This window comes from Spermophilus citellus (assembly GCF_964194105.1).
Source record: "Spermophilus citellus genome assembly, chromosome: X".
NCBI lineage: Eukaryota > Metazoa > Chordata > Mammalia > Rodentia > Sciuridae > Spermophilus > Spermophilus citellus.
In genome coordinates, this window is record NC_138190.1 from 495,242 (window position 1) to 515,731 (window position 20,490).

General features: G+C 56.7%; 1 protein-coding gene across 1 annotated transcript in view; it reads right to left on the reverse strand.

The window, feature by feature from the left end:
• Positions 1 to 18,990: 18,990 nt before the first annotated feature.
• Positions 18,991 to 20,490, reverse strand: part of DHRSX (dehydrogenase/reductase X-linked) — a 42,912-nt gene continuing 41,412 nt past the window's right edge. The window contains 2 exon segments of the mRNA XM_081277186.1: positions 18,991 to 19,311; positions 19,313 to 19,357. Of these exon segments, the coding sequence (XP_081133312.1) occupies positions 19,153 to 19,311; positions 19,313 to 19,357 (204 nt within the window). The 3' untranslated portion in view covers positions 18,991 to 19,152.

Below are 20,490 nucleotides of genomic sequence, written 5' to 3' on the forward strand. Positions count from 1 at the left end.
GTGATGGTGGTGGTGATGGAGGTGATGGTGGTGGTGATGGAGGTGATGGTGGTGATGATGATGGTGATGGAGGTGATGGAGGTGATGGTGGTGATGGAGGTGGTGGTGATGGAGGTGGTGGTGGTGATGGTGGTGATGGTGGTGGTGGTGATGGAGGTGATGGAGGTGATGGTGGTGGTGGTGGTGGTGGTGGTGGTGATGGAGGTGATGGTGGTGATGGTGATGGAGGTGATGGAGGTGATGGTGGTGATGGTGGTGATGGTGGTGATGGTGGTGATGGAGGTGATGGTGGTGATGGAGGTGGTGGTGATGGAGGTGATGGAGGTGATGGTGGTGATGGTGGTGATGGTGGTGATGGTGGTGATGGAGGTGATGGTGGTGATGGAGGTGGTGGTGATGGAGGTGATGGTGGTGATGGAGGTGGTGGTGATGATGATGGTGATGGTGGTGATGGTGGTGATGGAGGTGATGGTGGTGATGGAGGTGGTGGTGATGGTGGTGATGGAGGTGATGGTGGTGATGATGGTGGTGATGGTGGTGATGGAGGTGATGGTGGTGATGATGGTGGTGATGGTGGTGATGGAGGTGATGGTGATGAAGGTGATGATGATGATGGTGGTGATAGTGATGGTGATATTAATAATGGTGATGATCATGGTGATGATGATGATGGTGATAATGGTGACAATGATGGTGATGGTGATGGTGGTCATGGTGATGGTGGTGATTTGCTTCCCAACTCTGAGTAGACTGACCATCAGTCACCTCAGCCTGGCACAGGACACCATCCATTCTGCAGTTGAAACGTCACTTACTGCAGCGACAGAGATCAACACCTGTCACCAGCAGCTCGGCTCCGAGCAAACGCTCGTGACTTCACACTGAAAGTCTCTAGAGTTGGGGACAGCAGGGGGAGGGGGGAATGAGCCCTGGCAGCAGCCTGGGGGCTGACCCGTGGGACACAGAGGCGGTCACCTCCAGGGTGAACTGCTTCTGTCACCTGCGGGATTCCTGACTTTCCCATGCAATCACCCATCACGGGCGACCCTGCTCCCTCCCTGGCTCTGTCCCCCAGAGAACGAGCTGAGCCGGGGGGAGGACAGTGTCGTCAGGCCAGGTCCAGAGCCTGCTGTCCCCTCTCTGCTGGGTACTACTCTGCTTCAACGTTCCCAGTGGCTGTCCCCTCTGTTCTCCTGACTCCTGCACAATGTCACGCTTCATAAGAAGATGGTGGCGGAGGACGGAGGCTCCACCAACACTGGGCAGTCTCCTCCCCAGCATCTGCGGAGCTCAGGACTTGACCAGATGCCAGCAAACACCTGCCCGCGGAAGCTACCGGTGCGTCATTAAGCAAGGTCCCTTGTGAGAAGCAGGAGCCGCCGTCAAATGCTGAACAAAGGCACCGTCAGGGTCCCCTGGTACCCACAGGTGGTTTCTGGAGCCCACTCATGTGAACGATCCCTCCAACAGGTGACATATTTGGGTTCTAGGTGAAGAAGAAAGGACGGAACGCCTTGGGAGGAGACGTGGACCAACAGCCTTTGGAGGAGGCGCTCCGGTTCCTCCCAGCTTGCTCCTCGGAGGTTGGACGCTCTGCTGGCCAACTGAGGACCTCTGCTCTGCCCATCATCTCCCCCCTCCTGCTCCCCAATGACACACCACGGTTGTCACTCAATCTGCAATTCCAGGGACACATTTTGCAATCCACAGCGCCCAGGGCGGGGGTCCTGGTTCTGATGACCCTCTGACTCCCATTCACCAGGCGACGGCCACACGGTGGGCAGCTCCAAGCATCGTGGCCAAGCCAAGAAGCAAGATGGCGGCCGGAGGCAGTGGATGGTCGATGGGACCCCGAAACGAGGTGAGGTGCTTTCCCCGAGCCACAGATTCCCTTCCTCTCTCTGCATCGCCTCCTGGCACCCATCTCTCCCCCTCTGGAAGTTTTCAGGGATCACCTTGAGTCCACCAGAGGCGCGATGCCCACTGGACCCTGGAGCCAAGTGTAGATGCTCATACTGGGGTGTCTCCCAAAGGCCCACGGACGGAGGGCTTGGAACCCAAGGAAGCAAGGTCCAGAGGTGGGCTTCCAGGAGGTGACTGGATCCACGTCCGAGTTAACGACATGGCCCCAGGAGGCAAGAAGGAGAATCCAGGGGCAGGAAGATATAGTCCCCAAAGGCACAGCCCAGTGACCCCCTTCTCCAGCCACCTCCCACCTGCCTTGACTTACCTCCTGGTTCATTTGGGGGCTCACGGTGTCCGAGGTCCAGTCCCTGGTGGCCGACTCCATGGCTCTGGCCCAAGGGGAGCAGAACAAGATGGCGGCAGGGCCTGGAGGAGGAGAGCAGCTCAGGACAGGGCACCAGGGAGCAGAGAGGGAGAGAGAGAGGAGCCAGGGACAGGATATAGTCCCCAAGAGCACTCGCCAGTGACCCTCTCCATCCAACTAGGTCCCCTTTAATCAAAGCGTGGTATCTCCCGAGGACCACTTGGGGACTTTAGCGCTTGGATGGCACCCGTTAAGGATGAGCAGAGCTGTGGGCGGGAACCTGCCACTCAGCGACTCCCGCCCACACCGTAAGGGTCCATGGTGGTGCATGTGGGTGTCGGAGCTCAGGCAGCAGATGCTCAAGCTGCAGAGACAGAGCCTCCGACGGGAGGCTGAGCTGTGCAGAGGCAGCATTTCTGGACAGAGGCTGCTTTTTGAGCCCCTGCGTGGGGTTCATGGCCATGCCGACACCTGCCCGGTTTGGAATATAGACGGATGGAAGGAGATGGAGCCCATGCCTGCCAGCTCACGGGACCCGGTCTCCATTTCTTGCTGGGACCCTATCGCGGGTGCATCCTCCACCAAACCAACAAATATAAGAAACAGCTCCATACTCTGTCTCTCTCTATATATATATCCTGATTAAAAAGTGGGCGGTAGACCTAAGTGGGCACTTGTTGAAGTGGCCAGCAGGCATATCAAATAATGCCCATCTTCACTGACCATCAGACAAATGAAAAAGCCAAACCTCAGTGAGATACCACCTCTCTCCAGTGAGACTGGCCTCTATCAAAATGGCAGGTGTGGGTGATGATATGGGGGAAAGAAGCCCTTTTGGGGATGCTCTTGGGGATTTTAGTTGGTACATGGAAAACAGTATGAAGGCTCCTCCAAAAATTCAAAAGAGCTGGGCATGTTGGCATCATCCGGAAATCCCAGCAGCTTGGGAGGCTGAGGCAGGAGGACCGCCATATGGGAGGCCAGCCTCAGCAACTTAGCAAGGTCCTAAGCAACAGAGCAAACAAGGCCCCGGACACCTTCCACTTTCGTTACTGTCACTAGATACCCAAGGCCGGGTATCTAGACAGAAGTGTCTTTACTCACATTTCCATTTCTAAAAGCCCAAAGATCACGGTGCTCCGTCTGGCAATGGCCTCTGTGGCTTGAATCAGCCTCCGCAGCTGCAGACTCCCACATGCACACATCGTTCCCACGGAGGATCTAAAAGATTTGGAGAGAAAGGACGGATCCTGACTGAGCGTGCAGACTTTTATTTTTCGAGAGTAGATATAAATGAGCAGGTAAGTTCGTGATCAGGGATCTGCAAATAATCTATCAAAGTGGGTTCACGGCGTCTGTGGCTTAGACCCAACGCTCTGCTGGGACAGTGAACGCGGCTGGTGACCGTTTGGAGCCCGGGCTGTGGTCCCCGGGAGCTGGGAGAGGGGACAGGTCGTCCATCAGGGTCAACTGCTGTTTTTGCAAAAAATAAGGGCCATGAAGCCGACGGGAAGGTCATCTCAAGGTCATTTGGAGACGCACAGGCCTGCGCGTGGACAAAGGCCAGTCCCGACCCAGCGTCCGAGGAGGGGGAGTGGATCATATGCCCAAGGGTCTGCTCCAATTGGGGGACCATAATAGGCATCTGAAGGATGGCATAGATAGATGATAGACAGACAGACGGCAGCTGGGTGACGGAGGAGGGACAGAGACTCTGTCCTGCAGGTCTCCTGGGCACTGGGGGCCCCTGGGGCTGGGGGTGCTCTGGGGTGGGCTGTGCTGTGCGCTGCAGGAGGTGCAGCAGCCTCTCTGGGCCCCACACACCAGGAGCCAGGAGCAGCTCCACCCAGAGTGTGAGAGCCCCCTGGACAGACAGGATGGGTCGATGACAGAGAGATAGATGGACAGACAGGATGGGTAGATGACAGATAGATAGACAGATGGATAGATAGGTAGACAGGATGGATAGATGATAGAAGATAGAGAGATGATAGACAGAACTGGTGGATGACAGAGAGATAGATAGATGATAGATACATGGATAGACAGATGATAGATAGATAGCCAGGATGGATAGATGATAGATTAATGATAGATATATAGGATGGATAGACGATAGGTAGATAGATAGATTGGATAGATCCATAGGTGACGGATACACATATATGCACACTGTCCTGTATATAAAATATGCACTAAGACCAATAACATATATACTGACAGATACTGGATTCAGTAGTATATATCGCTTTTGTCTATTCACTAAAATAGATATATTTCAACACAATAATTCATACATATTTTGATATAAATGCAAAACATAGGTACACTGGCACCAATTCGGTCCCCGGAGATTCCCCTTCCCTCCCCTCCTCTCTGTGCAGTACCCTCCTGGGCTGCAGTGCTCTTCCTTGTATTCATTCCACGATCTGTTGGAATCAGTGCATCCCCCCTGGATGGGCGTAAAGGTGAGGCTCGCTGGGGTGGTGTTTTATTGTATTTTTCTCCAAACTGGGGAGGTCCAGTCCATGGTGGGCATCTTCCATGGCTCTGGCCCAAGGGGAGGCAGAACAACATGGCGGCAGGGCCTGGAGGAGGAGAGCAGCTCAGGACAGGGCACCAGGGAGCAGAGAGAGCTCTGCTCACCAGGGACAGGACAGAGACCCCAAAGGCACAGCCCAGGGACCCCCTCCTCCAGCCACACCCCACCTGCTGCAGCCACCACCCAGTGAGTCCATCCAAGTGGATTAATCCACTATGAGTCTACACCCAGTGAGTCCATCCAAGTGGATTAATCCACTATTAGTCTACACCCAGTGAGTCCATCCAAGTGGATTAATCCACTATGAGTCTACACCCAGTGAGTCCATCCAAGTGGATTAATCCACTTATTAGTCTACACCCAGTGAGTCCATCCAAGTGGATTAATCCACTATGAGTCTACACCTCTCATAACTCAATCATTTCACAATATGGCGGTAGGGCCCGGAGGAGGAGAGCAGCTCAGGACAGGGCACCAGGGAGCAGAGAGAAAGGGAGAGAGAGAGGAGCCGGGGACAGGATACAGTCCTGAAGGACCAGCTTCCATCCTCTGTGACCCCTGGAGCCCTCTTGAGGCACATGTCCATCTCCAAGACCAGCCTCGCCATCCGACTCCTGCTCCCTGTGAGCCATTGGTCATTCTGGCAACTGGAAGTCTTCGCGGGTGGGGTCCGAATCACATCCTGTGACCTCGCCAACTGCACGTCCCTCGATTGGCTCCAGGGACCTCACCAAGAAATCTTGCAGCTGCGGTCACCCAGGCCCAGGCGCTGATTTCCCGGGTCCCTCTGGAGCAGGCGTGGCGGACACTCACCAAGCACCAGACATCAGCGTGTCTGCACGGAGGACACGCGGGCACCCAGGATGCCCACACGCTCTCCAACGCAGGCGTTCCCAGAGCTGCTGGACACACGATCATGCCCACGCAGGACACTGGGGACATGTGCACCATCCTGTGTGGACCCACGCAGAGGCACCTGCTCTGTCACGCCCAGAGGCACCTTGAGATGTTTACAGCATAAAATTAAGACCAGGTGTTTGATGGACAGGGTCCCTTTGAGTCTACTCTGCCCAGAGTCTGTCCACAGCAGCTGGTCACGTCATGGCACTGCTAGGTCTTTGTCTTGATGTGGCTGGGGACAAAGAGACCTTTGATATCTATTGATAGATGCATGGATCCATCCATCCACCCGTCCATCCATCCATCCACCCGTCCATCCATCCATCCACCCGTCCATCCATCCATCCACCTGTCCATCCATCCATCCACCCGTCCATCCATCCATCCACTCGTCCATCCATCCATCCACCTGTCCATCCATCCATCCAGCCATCCATCCATCCATCCACCCATCCATCCACCCACCCATCCACCCATCCATCCACCCATCCACCCACCCATCCACCCATCCATCCACCCATCCACCCATCCATCCATCCATCCACCTGTCCATCCATCCACCTGTCCATCCATCCACCTGTCCATCCATCCACCTGTCCATCCATCCATCCACCCGTCCATCCATCCATCCACCCGCCCATCCACCCATCCACCCACCCATCCATCCACCACCCATCCATCCATCCACCCATCCATCCACCCATCCATCCATCCACCCACCCATCCACCCATCCACCCACCCATCCACCCATCCATCCATCCATCCACCCGTCCATCCATCCACCCGTCCATCCATCCACCCGTCCATCCATCCACCCGTCCATCCATCCACCTGTCCATCCATCCACCTGTCCATCCATCCATCCACCCGTCCATCCATCCATCCACCAGCCCACCCACCCATCCATCCATCCATCCATCCATCCATCCACCCATCCATCCATCCATCCACCTGTCCATCCATCCATCCACCCGTCCATCCATCCACCCGTCCATCCATCCACCCGTCCATCCATCCACCTGTCCATCCATCCACCTGTCCATCCATCCACCTGTCCATCCATCCATCCACCCGTCCATCCATCCATCCACCAGCCCATCCACCCATCCATCCATCCATCCACCCATCCACCCATCCACCCATCCACCCATCCACCCACCCACCCATCCATCCACACATCCATCCACCCATCCATCCATCCATCCATCCATCCATCCATCCACCCATCCATCCACCTGTCCATCCATCCATCCACCCGTCCATCCACCTGTCCATCCACCCATCCACCCATCCACCCACCCACCCATCCATCCACACATCCATCCACCCATCCATCCACCCATCCATCCATCCATCCATCCATCCACCCATCCATCCACCTGTCCATCCATCCATCCACCCATCCATCCACCTGTCCATCCACCCATCCATCCATCCATCCACCCATCCATCCATCCATCCACCCATCCATCCACCCATCCATCCACCTGTCCATCCATCCATCCACCCATCCATCCACCTGTCCATCCATCCATCCACCCATCCATCCACCTGTCCATCCACCCATCCACCCATCCACCCACCCACCCATCCATCCACACATCCATCCACCCATCCATCCACCCATCCATCCATCCATCCATCCATCCACCCATCCATCCACCTGTCCATCCATCCATCCACCCATCCATCCACCTGTCCATCCATCCATCCATCCATCCATCCACCCGTCCATCCATCCATCCACCCGTCCATCCATCTGTCCACCCATCTGTCCCCCCAACCACCCATTTATCTATTCTCTGTCTGCCGACTCATCCGTCTGCCCGTCTCCTGCCTGTCATCTCTCTCCATCACTTATCACTCTGTGACAGTGCCCTGTCCCTTGGGGGACATTCGTCCACGTCTGCAGGAACTCTGGTGGCAGTTCCTGGCGGCCGGCAGCGGGCAGAGCTCAGGGAGTGGCTCCCCTCCTACAGCCCAGCCCCCACCAGCCCCAAGCGTCCACAGCGACCAGGACCTGAGACCCGAGTGCAGAGAACGGAGCCATCGAGTGGCCTTTCATCTTCGATGCACAAACAGGAGGTTGGGAGGATCCCCCCAGAAACTCCAAGGTCCAGCACCAAACGGTCTCTGCGTCACCCTGAGTCTCCGCCTCTGAGCTCAGCATGACCACAACCTCGGGGTCCCTTTGGCCCTGAGGCTGCACTCTGACCTCCCACCCTGCGTCACCTCCCGAGGGACCTTGACATTTTACAAACGTCCTCAGCTTCAAAGGTCACCTTGAGACGGCATCGGTGGCATGGAAGGAGTGTCTGCTACCAGCTCCCGAGGAGGAGGCTCAGAAAGGAGGCCAGGAAGCCCCGGCAGCCCACCCCGGGTTCCCTTTCCAACCAGATCCTGCAGAGACACGGGTGGCACACACGGGGGGGGGGGGGGTTGGTGACACGGTCTCAGGTCGACAGGTGCCATTTCTCCCTCTACAGCAGCTTCTCCTAAATTGCAGCATTTCGCTGAATTTTATGGAAAAGTCTCTTTTTTTTCTTTTCTCACCTTTTTTCCTCCCTCTCGATGTTGTCACTCACATTGACAAATGTGCAGAGCCACGGTGACTGTGCACAATTTCCAGAGGACGCAGCCCCGGGGGGCACCCGTGGCTCATGGAGGGCGCATTGGGAGTCCGTGCCCTTGGCCAGGGGCAGAGGCCGGGCGTCGGGCACTTTGAAGCTGAGCGATGACGACGTCTCGGTGTGAAAGTCACTGAATGCATTTCCAAGGGCCTGGCAGCCACGGGGCTGCGTCGGCTGTTAGAGTGGAAGGAATGTGACGGGGGGGCCGTGGGGAGGGGAGAAGCCACCGCAGCTGGGGATGAAAACCGGAGCCCCCTCCGGGCTGCTCTGCTAACTCGCAGTTAATGAAAGTGGCACTTGGGCTTCTGGGTTTGATTGATGTCAATGTGACATCCCGGGTCGTGCTGAAGGAGAACCTCAGGCAGCCGTCAGGGACGTGCTCCGTCTGGAGGGGAGACTCGCGGTGGGCGCCAGGGCCGCGGGTGCAGGCGGGGCCCTGTCTAGGTCTCTGGGCTCCTCAAGGCTGCGGGGACCCAGGGAACAAAGTCTGCCGTGGGTCTTACCGAGCTAAAATCCAGCAATCGCAGCCAGGTCCCCTGTGGAGGCTCCAGGGCAGAGGTCATTCATGTCCTCTCCCCGAGTCCAGAGGCTGAACCCCCTTTTTTTGGTACCAGGGATTGAATTCAGGGACACTCGACCCCTGAGCCCCGTCCCCAGCCCTATTTTGCATTTTATTGAGAGACAGGGTCTCCCTGAGCTGCTGAGGGCCTCGCTTTGGCGGAGGCTGGCTTTGATCATGCGAGCCTCCTGCCTCAGCCTCCTGAGATTCTGGGATGAGAGGTGTGGGCCACCCCGAGCTGGAATCTGAGTTCTTTAAATTCACTGTGTCCATGGGACGGAGCCTCGGGCACCATGGGGAGCAGGGAGCACCCGAGTGGATGGTAGTGAGTGGGGTACATACAGAGTGCGGGGGGCTGCAGCCCGAGGGCGGCCGGGGTTGTGGACGGGGGTGTCCTGGGGTGTGCGCTCCTCCTGTGGCTGCAACGTCACCTCCAGGGAAGGAGTCCTGCAGGAGAGGGTCCCCTCACCACCCTCCAGCCCTGAGCATGTGGGTCGGGGGGTGAGAGAGACAGAGACGGAGATGAGAGACAAGGGGAGGAGAGATGTGAGAGACGCAGGGGACAGGGAGAAGGTGACAGAGATAAGACGGAGAGACGAGAGACGAAGAGAGAGCAGACAGAGAGATGGGGCGTCCCCCACTCCTGGTTTGTGGGGTCAGTACAGGAAAACCAGGGACCACCCAGCTGAAGTGGATTAATCCACTAATCAGGGTCTGTCATCTATCAATTCTATCATCTATCTATCTGTCATCTACCCATCCTGTCTGCCCATCTATCTCTCTGTCATCGACCCATCCTGTCTGTCCAGGGGGCTCTCACACCCTGGGTGGGGCTGCTCCTGGCTCCTGGTGTGTGGGGCCCAGAGAGGCTGCTGCACCTCCTGCAGCGCACAGCACAGCCCACCCCAGAGCACCCCCAGCCCCAGGGGCCCAAGCTGAGCACGAGAGATCACCGGCCGTAGCCAGGGACACTTGCCATAACCCTCGCACACAGGAGAGCTGGCCCCCGCGTGCCTGTCCTGGCCTCTGTTTGGTTACAGATCCTGGTCACGCAGCACGGTCCCCAGCGCCCCAGGCTCAGCCAAAACGAAACGCTGTGTCTTGGGTGACGACTCGGGCTCCTTTAATCCTGCAGAACGGTTTTGGTTTTATGACTGACTCTGGCAATTCCCCCTGTTGTCTCCTCGGAGGGCTTAGATTCTAAGAGACCGATTGCCTTCGTCACTTGGAGAAAAAAAAAAAAATATTCTCTTTTCTCCCCAAGGAAAGAATTTCCAAAACAGGCAGAAAAAAAAAAAAATGTTGGGACGCGCGGCTGGATCCGTTGATTTGCATTTTCAAAGTGGCTCTCCACAAAGATCCTTCCCTCAGAGCTGGGAGCTGGATTTTGCAGGGACTTTGGGGCTTTTGCAAGAGCCCAGCGTGAGGTCCTGCAGGCGGCTGCCTTTGAAAGCCAAAGGTCGAATGGAAAACGCAATTGGTATTCAAGTCTGCAACCTGAGCGACTGTGAGGCCACCCCACGGAAAGGGGAAGTTCCGGCTTCCAAGCAGGAAAGCATCTGGGATTATTTGTCCCCAGCAGCCACAGGGGCTCGGCTCCAGGTCCCCTGGTGGACAGCAACATCCCTGGGCACGCAGACGCCAACACCCTGTGACCTCCATGCGTCCCCCTGTGTACCTGACGAGGCCAGTCACCTGGTGGGCAGTCGGCCTGGCCGCTCAGGAGCTTCCCGTTAGACCTGCAGGGTCACAGAACGGGAACGTGTGTGTGGCCACACAAGGAACCTGTGGTCTCCCGGACAGGCACTGGGGGCTGATGGGGGGTGTGGCACACTCTGACCTTCGGAGTCTTTATCAACTATCATGAAGGTGACCCCTTCTCTGCAGCGGGCAGGCACAGAGGCCTGCAAATTCCCCGACACGGGATAATTTGTCACCGGGGTATACAGCAGCATCGTTTATTTTGGGGGACCAGGAATTGAACCCAGGGTCCCTGACCACTGAGCCACATCCCCAGCCCTTCTTATTTATTTATTTATTTACTTATTAAATTTTGAGACAGGGTCTCGCGAAGTTGGTCCATTGGGCCTCCCTATGGAGCTGAGGCTGGCCTCCAATTTGCAATCCGGTCCTCCTGACCTCCCAGGAAGCCTGGGGGCACACGGGGTCTGTGTTGCGAGTGTCACTTGATGGGTGGAGGAATGGGACCCAGGGATCTGGTGGCTTCTTTGCTCCATTCATGCAAAATTGGACGCTCTGCCAGCCTGGCCCCAGGGGTCCCTCCATGCAGGCATGAGCCCCAGCCACCTCCTGGAAGGACCTCAGAAGAGCCAGGACCCCTCATGGGCTGCGTTTCCTCACACCCAAGATGGCAGGTGCCCGCCCCCCGAGGCTGTGAGAACAATGCCTTCCACGTGGAGCTGGCATCCAGGGAGGGTGGATGGATGGGTGGATGGATGGATGGATGGATGGATGGTGGATGGATGGATGGATGGATGGGTGGGTGGGTGGATGGGTGGGTGGATGGATGGATGGATGGATGGATGGGTGGGTGGATGGGTGGGTGGATGGTGGATGGATGGATGGTGGATGGATGGATGGATGGATGGATGGATGGATGGATGGATGGGTGGGTGGGTGGATGGATGGATGGATGGATAGATGGATGGATGGATGGATGGGTGGATGGATGGGTGGGTGGATGGATGGATGGGTGGATGGATGGATGGGTGGGTGGATGGGTGGGTGGATGGTGGATGGATGGATGGATGGATGGGTGGATGGATGGATGGATGGATGGATGGGTGGATGGATGGATGGGTGGATGGATGGATGGGTGGATGGATGGGTGGATGGATGGGTGGGTGGATGGATGGGTGGGTGGATGGATGGATGGATGGATGGATGGGTGGATGGATGGGTGGATGGGTGGGTGGATGGGTGTGTGAATGGGTGGGTGGGTGGGTGGATGGATGGATGGATGGGTGGATGGATGGGTGGATGGATGGATGGGTGGATGGATGGGTGGATGGATGGATGGGTGGGTAGATGGGTGGATGGGTGGGTGGGTGGATGGATGGATGGTGGATGGATGGATGGATGGGTGGATGGATGGGTGGATGGATGGGTGGATGGATGGATGGGTGGATGGTGGATGGGTGGATGGGTGGATGGGTGGATGGTGGTGGGTGGATGGATGGGTGGGTGGATGGATGGGTGGATGGATGGATGGATGGATTGGGTGGATGGGTGTGTAAATGGGTGGGTGGGTGGGTGGATGGATGGATGGATGGGTGGATGGATGGATGGGTGGATGGATGGATGGGTGGATGGGTGGATGGATGGATGGGTGGGTGGATGGATGGGTGGATGGTGGGATGGATGGGTATGGATGGGTGGATGGATGGATGGGTGGATGGATGGATGGGTGGATGGATGGATGGGTGGATGGATGGATGGGTGGATGGATGGATGGGTGGATGGAGGTGGATGGATGGGTGGGTGGATGGATGGGTGGGTGGATGGATGGATGGTGGATGGGTGGATGGATGGGTGGATGGGTGGGTGGATGGGTGTGAATGGGTGGGTGGGTGGGTGGATGGATGGATGGATGGGTGGGGATGGGTGGATGGATGGGTGGATGGATGGATGGGTGGATGGATGGGTGGATGGATGGATGGGTGGATGGATGGATGGGTGGATGGATGGGTGGATGGATGGATGGGTGGGTAGATGGGTGGATGGGTGGGGGGTGGATGGATGGGTGGGTGGATGGATGGATGGTGGATGGATGGATGGATGGGTGGGATGGATGGGTGGATGGATGGATGGGTGGGTGGGTGGATGGTGGATGGGTGGATGGATGGGTGGGTGGATGGGTGGATGGATGGATAGATGGGTGGATGGATGGGTGGATGGGTGGGTAGATGGATGGTAGATGGATGGATGGGTGGATGGATGGATGGGTGGATGGATGGGTGGATGGATGGGCACATGGATGAGATGGTCCGTCCATTGCTGGGCCTGAAGAACCCACTGATGTTACCAGAATGCCATGGAAGACCACTTTGCTCATGCCCACAGGATCTTGGGTCGGCCTGTGGAATCAGAGAAATCAACACGTCAGTCCTGCTCGGCGCAGAGCCCTGCTTCCTCCTCTAACATCAGATGGAGACTGAAACCTACAATCCCCAGGAATCAGCCGTGCCCTGGAATCGGCTCCACTCACCCAGCGATCCATGACTCTTCCCTCAGAGTCTAGGAGATTTCAGTTGCTCTCCGCATCCATCTCTGCAGCCTGGGAATCGCTTCTGTCCAAGGTCAGTCTTCACTGGGCAACGGGAAAGTGGGTGTGGCCGGGAGAGGAGCTGCTGCCCCATCAACCATGTGCATCTTTTGTGATGATGAAACCGACCGGTACGTGGGCACCGTAACCTGGAGCCAAGGACGTGCCCATGTGCAGAGGTTGCACGTCTTGCTAGAATCCCGGGTTGTCGATTTCGGTGCCCTGTGCTGGTAGTTGAGAGATGTTATACGGAAGACGGAGCCTCAACCTTGGAAGAATCTAGAAGCCACCACAGTCCAGAAACACGTCTGTCTGGGCTCCAGGGCTCGGCAGATCCTCTGAGTGACCTGGGTTTTGGAGTGGTCCTGATGAGAGGAGCCAAACACGGCTGTACGGAGCGGGCAGCGGTGGTCAGCTAAACAAGAGGACCGCAGAGAAAGCTCTAAATAAACACTGAGTGTTGAGGAATCCACTCGGAACACTGTCGGCGAACATCAGTCACCGTCAGAGGATCCCCAAGGGAGCAGAGAAAACCCACTGATGTTGGGGGACATCTTCAGACGTGACGATGGCCATAACCACACCAATGGCTTTGTCGGGACATGCTGAGGGTGACCAGCATATCCTTACCAGCTGCAGGCTTGTTCCTTTTCCTTAATGAAGGAAGGGGACATGAGCAGAGACCACTACTGACTCCGCAGGGCAAGTTCGAGCTAAGGAATTCCAAGATGGTAGCAGCAGAGCATTCAACCAATATGGCGCCACGGGCATGGAGATCCCCAAAATCTGTGAGTGGGACCTGGTGTGGAAACACGGTCTCTGCAGAGGTCATGAGTGGAGGGTCCTGAGATGGGCTCCTCCTGGGTCAGGGGGCCCTCATGCCATGGCCGTGTCCTCCCCAGAGACAGAGGAGGGGACACAGACCCAGAGGAGGAGCCCCGTGGAGACGGAGGCAGAGACTGCAGTGAGGGGCCACCCGCCCAGGGCCACCTGGAGCCCAGGAGCTGGAGAGGCAGGAGGAGCCCCCTGGAGCCCTGGAGGGACATCTGGATTTCTGCTTCTGCCCTCCAGGATGGGGCAGGATGAAATTCTGCTATTTTGAGCCACTCGGTTGGTGGCCATGATTTATGGGGACCACAGGAAACTGGTACATGCCATCATGGACACTAATCTGTTGGAACAAGCCCGACTCATCTCACGGGGCCATCTGTCCCATCTCCACTTGGAAACCTGTCCCCAGGAGGAGCTTAGGAGATAGGACATAAGGGCGGCTAGAGCCCCAGCAATGTCCCTGTGGGCTGATCCCATTGGGTCTCCCCTGTGCCATCGCATGGCGGGTCCAGCTGGGGTGACGGAGGGCTGGTCACCCCATACCTAAGGCTTCTCCATGCCTGATGGCCTCAAGTTGTCCTCTCCTGATGCTGTCCCATGGCCATGTCAGACATAGTGTTGAGCCCAGGACTCTATTACGAAGGGTCTCCAGATGGTTACTGTCCAGGTGGGCCTCCTGGGCAGCGGGTGGGTGCTCGTAAAGAATGTTCTCTGGTTCTCTCTCCGGCGACTCCAGTGAAGCCCTCTCCATGGTGGTCTCTGCTGTGCCCAGCACAGAGAGGAGGTGGACATCTTCAGTGGACGTCCCAGGGAATGCAGGGGCACCTCATGTGACTCCTGGCTTCGTGACAGAATCCTAAGCATCTTGGTGATCTGCAAGGGAAGAACAGAGACAGCCTCCCCTCAGGTCCCCCTGTCCCCCCGTCCTCCTGTCCCACACTGGGTGAGGGGAGCCTCTGAGGGTCGAGTCCCTACCCGGGATGAGGGTTGGTTTCTCCCTGCAGGGCCGAGGGCTGACCCCGGGGTTCCACAAGCTGGGTCTGTGGGCTGAATGTGGGGGACCTTCTTTTTGTAAATGAAGTTATTTTGGGCAGAACACACTACACTCAGTTCTTTGCCTCTGGTCTGAGGCTGTTTTGGGTACAGTGCCAGAGCTGGGCACTGCAGCAGAGTCCATGAGCCCACAAATACCTAAAAAATGACCTGTGAAATCTCTCTCTGATATCTATGTACCTATCATCCATCTATCTATCTATCCATCCACCCATCCATCCATCCATCCATCCATCCACCCATCCATCCATCCATCCACCCATCCATCCATCCATCCATCCATCCATCCATCCATCCATCCACCCATCCATCCATCCATCCACCCATCCACCCATCCATCCATCCACCCATCCATCCACCCATCCATGCATCCATCCATCCATCCACCCATCCATCCATCCACCCATCCACCCATCCATCCATCCATCCATCCACCCATCCATCCATCCATCCACCTATCCATCCATCCATCCACCCATTCATCCGTCCATCCATCCATCCATCCGTCCATCCATCTACCTGTCCATCCACCCATCCTCCCATCCACCCACCCATCCACCCATTCATCCGTCCATCCATCCATCCACCCATCTATCCATCCATCCATCTACCTGTCCATCCACCCATCCTCCCATCCACCCACCCATCCATCCATCCACCCACCCGTCCATGAATCCATCCACCCATCCACCCATCCATCCATCCACCCACCCGTCCATCCGTCCACCCATCCACCCATCCATCCATCCATCCATCCATCCACCCATCCATCCATCCATCCATCCACCCACCCATCCATCCATCCACCTATCCATCCATCCATCCATCCATCCATCCATCCATCCATCCACCATTCCATCCACCCATGCATCCACCCATCCATCCTTCCATCCATCTACCTGTCCATCCACCCATCCTCCCATCCACCCACCCATTCATCCGTCCATCCATCCATCCACCCATCTATCCATCCATCCATCTACCTGTCCATCCACCCATCCTCCCATCCACCCACCCATCCATCCATCCACCCACCCGTCCATGCATCCATCCACCCATCCACCCATCCATCCATCCACCCACCCGTCCTTCCATCCACCCATCTATCCATCCATCCATCCATCCATCCACCCATCCATCCATCCATCCACCCATCCATCCACCCACCCGTCCATCCACCCACCCGTCCATCCACCCATCCATCCACCCCTCATAAATTCATCACATATCCACCAATCAATCAATCATCTGTCAATCTGTATCATTCACCTCTGTCTCCTCCATCCATCTCTTTCCATAGATCTACCTAATCCATCCATCTATTCAACCAACCACCTATTGATAGATCTACCATTTACCTATCATCCAGTAGGCATCTCCCTTCCTATCTGACCTACTACGTACACATGTCAATCCAAGTACCTTTCTCTCAACCACCCATCTAAACTATTGTGGACCTACCTGTTTAGCTGACCAACTTTTCATCTGTCCACTCTCGATCCATCATCTCTCTATCATCTGTCTTCAACTCCACCCACGTCTACTTGGTGGGTATCCATCTCTCTCCCTGCCTGTTCCTCTCCTTCCTATCTCACTCTCTGCCATGTGTCTATCCATTGGACCTGTCTATCAATCATCTATCAATCATCTATCTATCATCTGTACGTCCATCTACCTAGGACCTCTCTCTTCCATCGACCATCGATCGATCATCCTATCTCATCTATCCATCTGTACCTATCCAGATACGTCTTTACGTAACTATCTTTGCTGAGATATTTCTATTTTCTACCCCACTCCCTGTCACCAAGCTATCTGACCTCTGTACCCACCATCTATGTCTGTCCAGCCACCTGGCTAGGTATCCTCTTTCCGTCACTGGTTTCAGTATCAATCAATCAATCATGTGTCAATCTACCATCTTTCTACCTCTACCCATCATCTCCATCAATCTCTCTACCATCTGTACGTCGAACAGATCATCCATCTTTCAAAACTACAACTGTCCCCAGCATACAGATGTCCCCTGCTCTTCTAGAACACGTGATGGATGAGCACCTGCGTGACTGAATGGCACCGGGACACCGTCTCACGCAGCACCTTGGAGCGCAACACTTCTGCATCCTTTCCGTCCCTTTCCGTCCCATCGAGTAGGGTGAGGAGGATAGACCGGGGTGAGGTGGCACACGGGTTTGGGTGACCTTGGAGAGCCCCATTCCCAGGGGTCGGCTTCCAGTGCAAGGTGCCACGTGTTGGAGGGCAGCTCCCTGTGGCTTGGGACAGGTCACCGTGGCAGGGTCCTGTGACTCAACCCTGCCCATCTTCAGAGCTTCGCCATGCATGAACTTCCGCCAGGCTGGCCTCCCCACGGGTCACCTGCAGACATCAAGACCGAGTGTCGTCCATGCCTTCAGGTCAGCGCGGACAAAACAAATATGAACCATGAGTGCAAGACGCACGTCCCCAGCACCAGGTTGGAGCCCGGGCACTGGATGTGAGCGGAGCTGACTCAAGGTTGGGACCTCCATGGGACCTGTCACTCCAGGGGACAGACGGGAAGCTGAGCCACGGCCACTGACCTCTAACCAGGGTGCAGCCTCGCAGGAGGTCCATGGGGCCCTAGTGGACGCATCTCGGGCATTTCCACGATGGGATGCGGGAACCTAGTTCCCATCCCGAAAGGAGGGAATCTCTGCCAAGGACTGTTCCCAGCCACCAGGCGGCTTCTAGAAGCATCAGGCTCCGGGGGGCTCCTCCTGCCTCTCCAGCTCCCGGGCTCCAGGTGGCCCTGGGGTGGTGGCCCCTCACTGCAGTCTCCGCCTCCGTCCCCCCGGGGTCCTCCATCCTCTGTAGTGACGTTTCTGGTTGGTTCTCTGGTGATGACACGGGGCACACTTGGGAGGACTCCGGAATGACCTTCTCATCTCGGAGTTCTTGACCAAAGCTGCAGAGACTGTGTTGCCAAGAGGGTCACCATCCTGGGGACCAGGACAGGGACATTTCTCCTCGGGGCTACCGCTCATTTTGTGAGCGATCCTGTGGAACGGAATCCCCACCAGGTGCTTAGTCCCAGGACAGGGAGAGCAGGATTCAGGGTCCTGAAGGGACAACGGGCAGCACCTGTAGGTCCAGCAGGAATGTCCAGCTGGTGTGGGTCAGCGCAGACACCGAGGGACAAACATCTAGGGCTCAGCTGGGCACTGGACATGGTGATCATTATTCTAGAAGCAGGGACTGATGGACAGTCCAAGACCTGAAGGTGCTACCAGGAGAGTGGGGTGGACATGCTCCCAGATGACCTCTAAGTTGAGCCCGGTCCACCACGGGCGGCCACCTGAGCGTCCTGCATGGTGAATAGGCAGCCAGGTGCCCCCTGCAGGCCCTGTCCCAGAGAATCCCACAGTGACCCTCTCCTGGCCCGTCCTTGACCTGTCCCACAGAATCCCATGGTGACCCCAACCAGACCCTGTCCACTCCTGTCCTACAAATCCCATCCTGACACCATCCCAGCCCTGTCCTCGTCCCTTCCCCGTAGAATTCCCTGGTGACACCAGCCAGACCCTGTCCCTGTCCCCAGTTCTCCCGAATGTCCACTTGGCCAGCTCACGTCCTCCAGGGGTCTGGTCTCAGGGTCCCATGGTACCCGTGGCCCGAGCCTCGGTTGAAGGAGGTTGACCAGAGGGTGAGGTGGCCCCAGGAGACGCCTCCTTCATCCTGACGGGATGTCACCTCCCTGCACATCTGAGATCCCCAATTCCAGGAGACTATCTTGGAGGGTGACCTGGGGACGTGGAGAAGGGACACAGAGTCCCCACTACACCAGCAGGCTGCAGGCGGCACACGGTCCCCTTAAAGGAGTGTCCTCTTTGGGTCCTCTAAACCAGTCCTCGGTCCCCGTGGGCCACGCACGCACAACTGCACACAGAGGTGGAAGGATTTAATGACCCCTGGCACCCGTGACAATTTGGCACTTGGGCATCCCAGGACTGAAGGCTGAGGACCACCAATGAGTGGTCACCTCCACTGTCCCTTTGGGTGGCGGAGATCCTACAAAGCCGGGCCGCAGAGCCCCAGGGCCACAGCTATCTCAAGATGGCGCCAGGGCTCCCGTCAGGGAGGCCGGTCAGCTGACAGCTTCGGGCCCACAGCTGTTGCTGCAGCTTCTGGTCGTAGGTGACCTGCAGGGACCTGGTCTCCTTCTCGTTGTAGAAGTAGCGGCCACCAACTCCTTCTAGTTCGGGGGGTGACCGCCGCGTAGATGGTGGTCCACGCTCCTTCCTCAGGCGTCTGTGGGGAGGAGGGGAAAATGGCGGAGAAGACAGTGTCCGGGGGAGAGCCTATGGGGTTGTCAGGCCCCACGTAGAGCTCTGGAGTCTCCAGAACATGGCCACCAGGGCCGGAGCTCCCTCCTCCTCCTTTCAGAAGTAGCTTAGGTTATATCACAAGAGGTATGGTGGGATGGAGGAGGTGGTTATAACAAGAACACTAGGTTGTAACAAGTGTGACCTACTCAGTGGATTAATCCACCTGGATGGACTCACAGGGTGTAGACTAATAAGTGGATTAATCCACTTGGATGGACTCACTGGGTGTAGACTAGTAGTGGATTAATCCACTTGGATGGACTCACTGGGTGTAGACTCATAGTGGATTAATCCACTTGGATGGACTCACTGGGTGTAGACTAGTAGTGGATTAATCCACTTGGATGGACTCACTGGGTGTAGACTCATAGTGGATTAATCCACTTGGATGGACTCACTGGGTGTAGACTAATAAGTGGATTAATCCACTTGGATGGACTCACTGGGTGGTGACTGCAGCAGGTGGGGTGTGGCTGGAGGAGGGGTCCCTGGGCTGTGCCTTTGGGGTCTCTGTCCTGTCCCTGGTGAGCAGAGCTCTCTCTGCTCCCTGGTGCCCTGTCCTGAGCTGCTCTCCTCCTCCAGGCCCTGCCGCCATCTTGTTCTGCTCCCCTTGGGCCAGAGCCAGGGAGTCGGCCACCAGGGACTGGACCTCGGAAACCCTGCAGACTTCAGTGTGGAGATTGGATGGGGTTTCCCGCGAGGTGACACTGTCCCCCACGTCCCTCCGCCACAGCTCGAGGGGGTCAGTGGGCACTGGAGCAACCCGTTCCTGCATCAGGAATTTCCTCACCCTGCTCTGGACACGATTCTGCACTCTGCACACGCACGGAATCCACGGTGCCTGAAACTCACGCAGAGTGGACCCCGCCTCCCCAGGACAGGGGATGTGACTCTCCTTCTGTGTCCCCGTCAAGCCTCAGTCCTGCAATTGGTGACTGTGCATGGGGAGCACGCAGCTTCAGTTTTCCTTGACTGTCCCCGCGTACAATGCCAATCACCAGGGGCCCAGGTCACATGGGCTCCTGATGAATGGTTTCCGACTTAGAGGATGCTCAT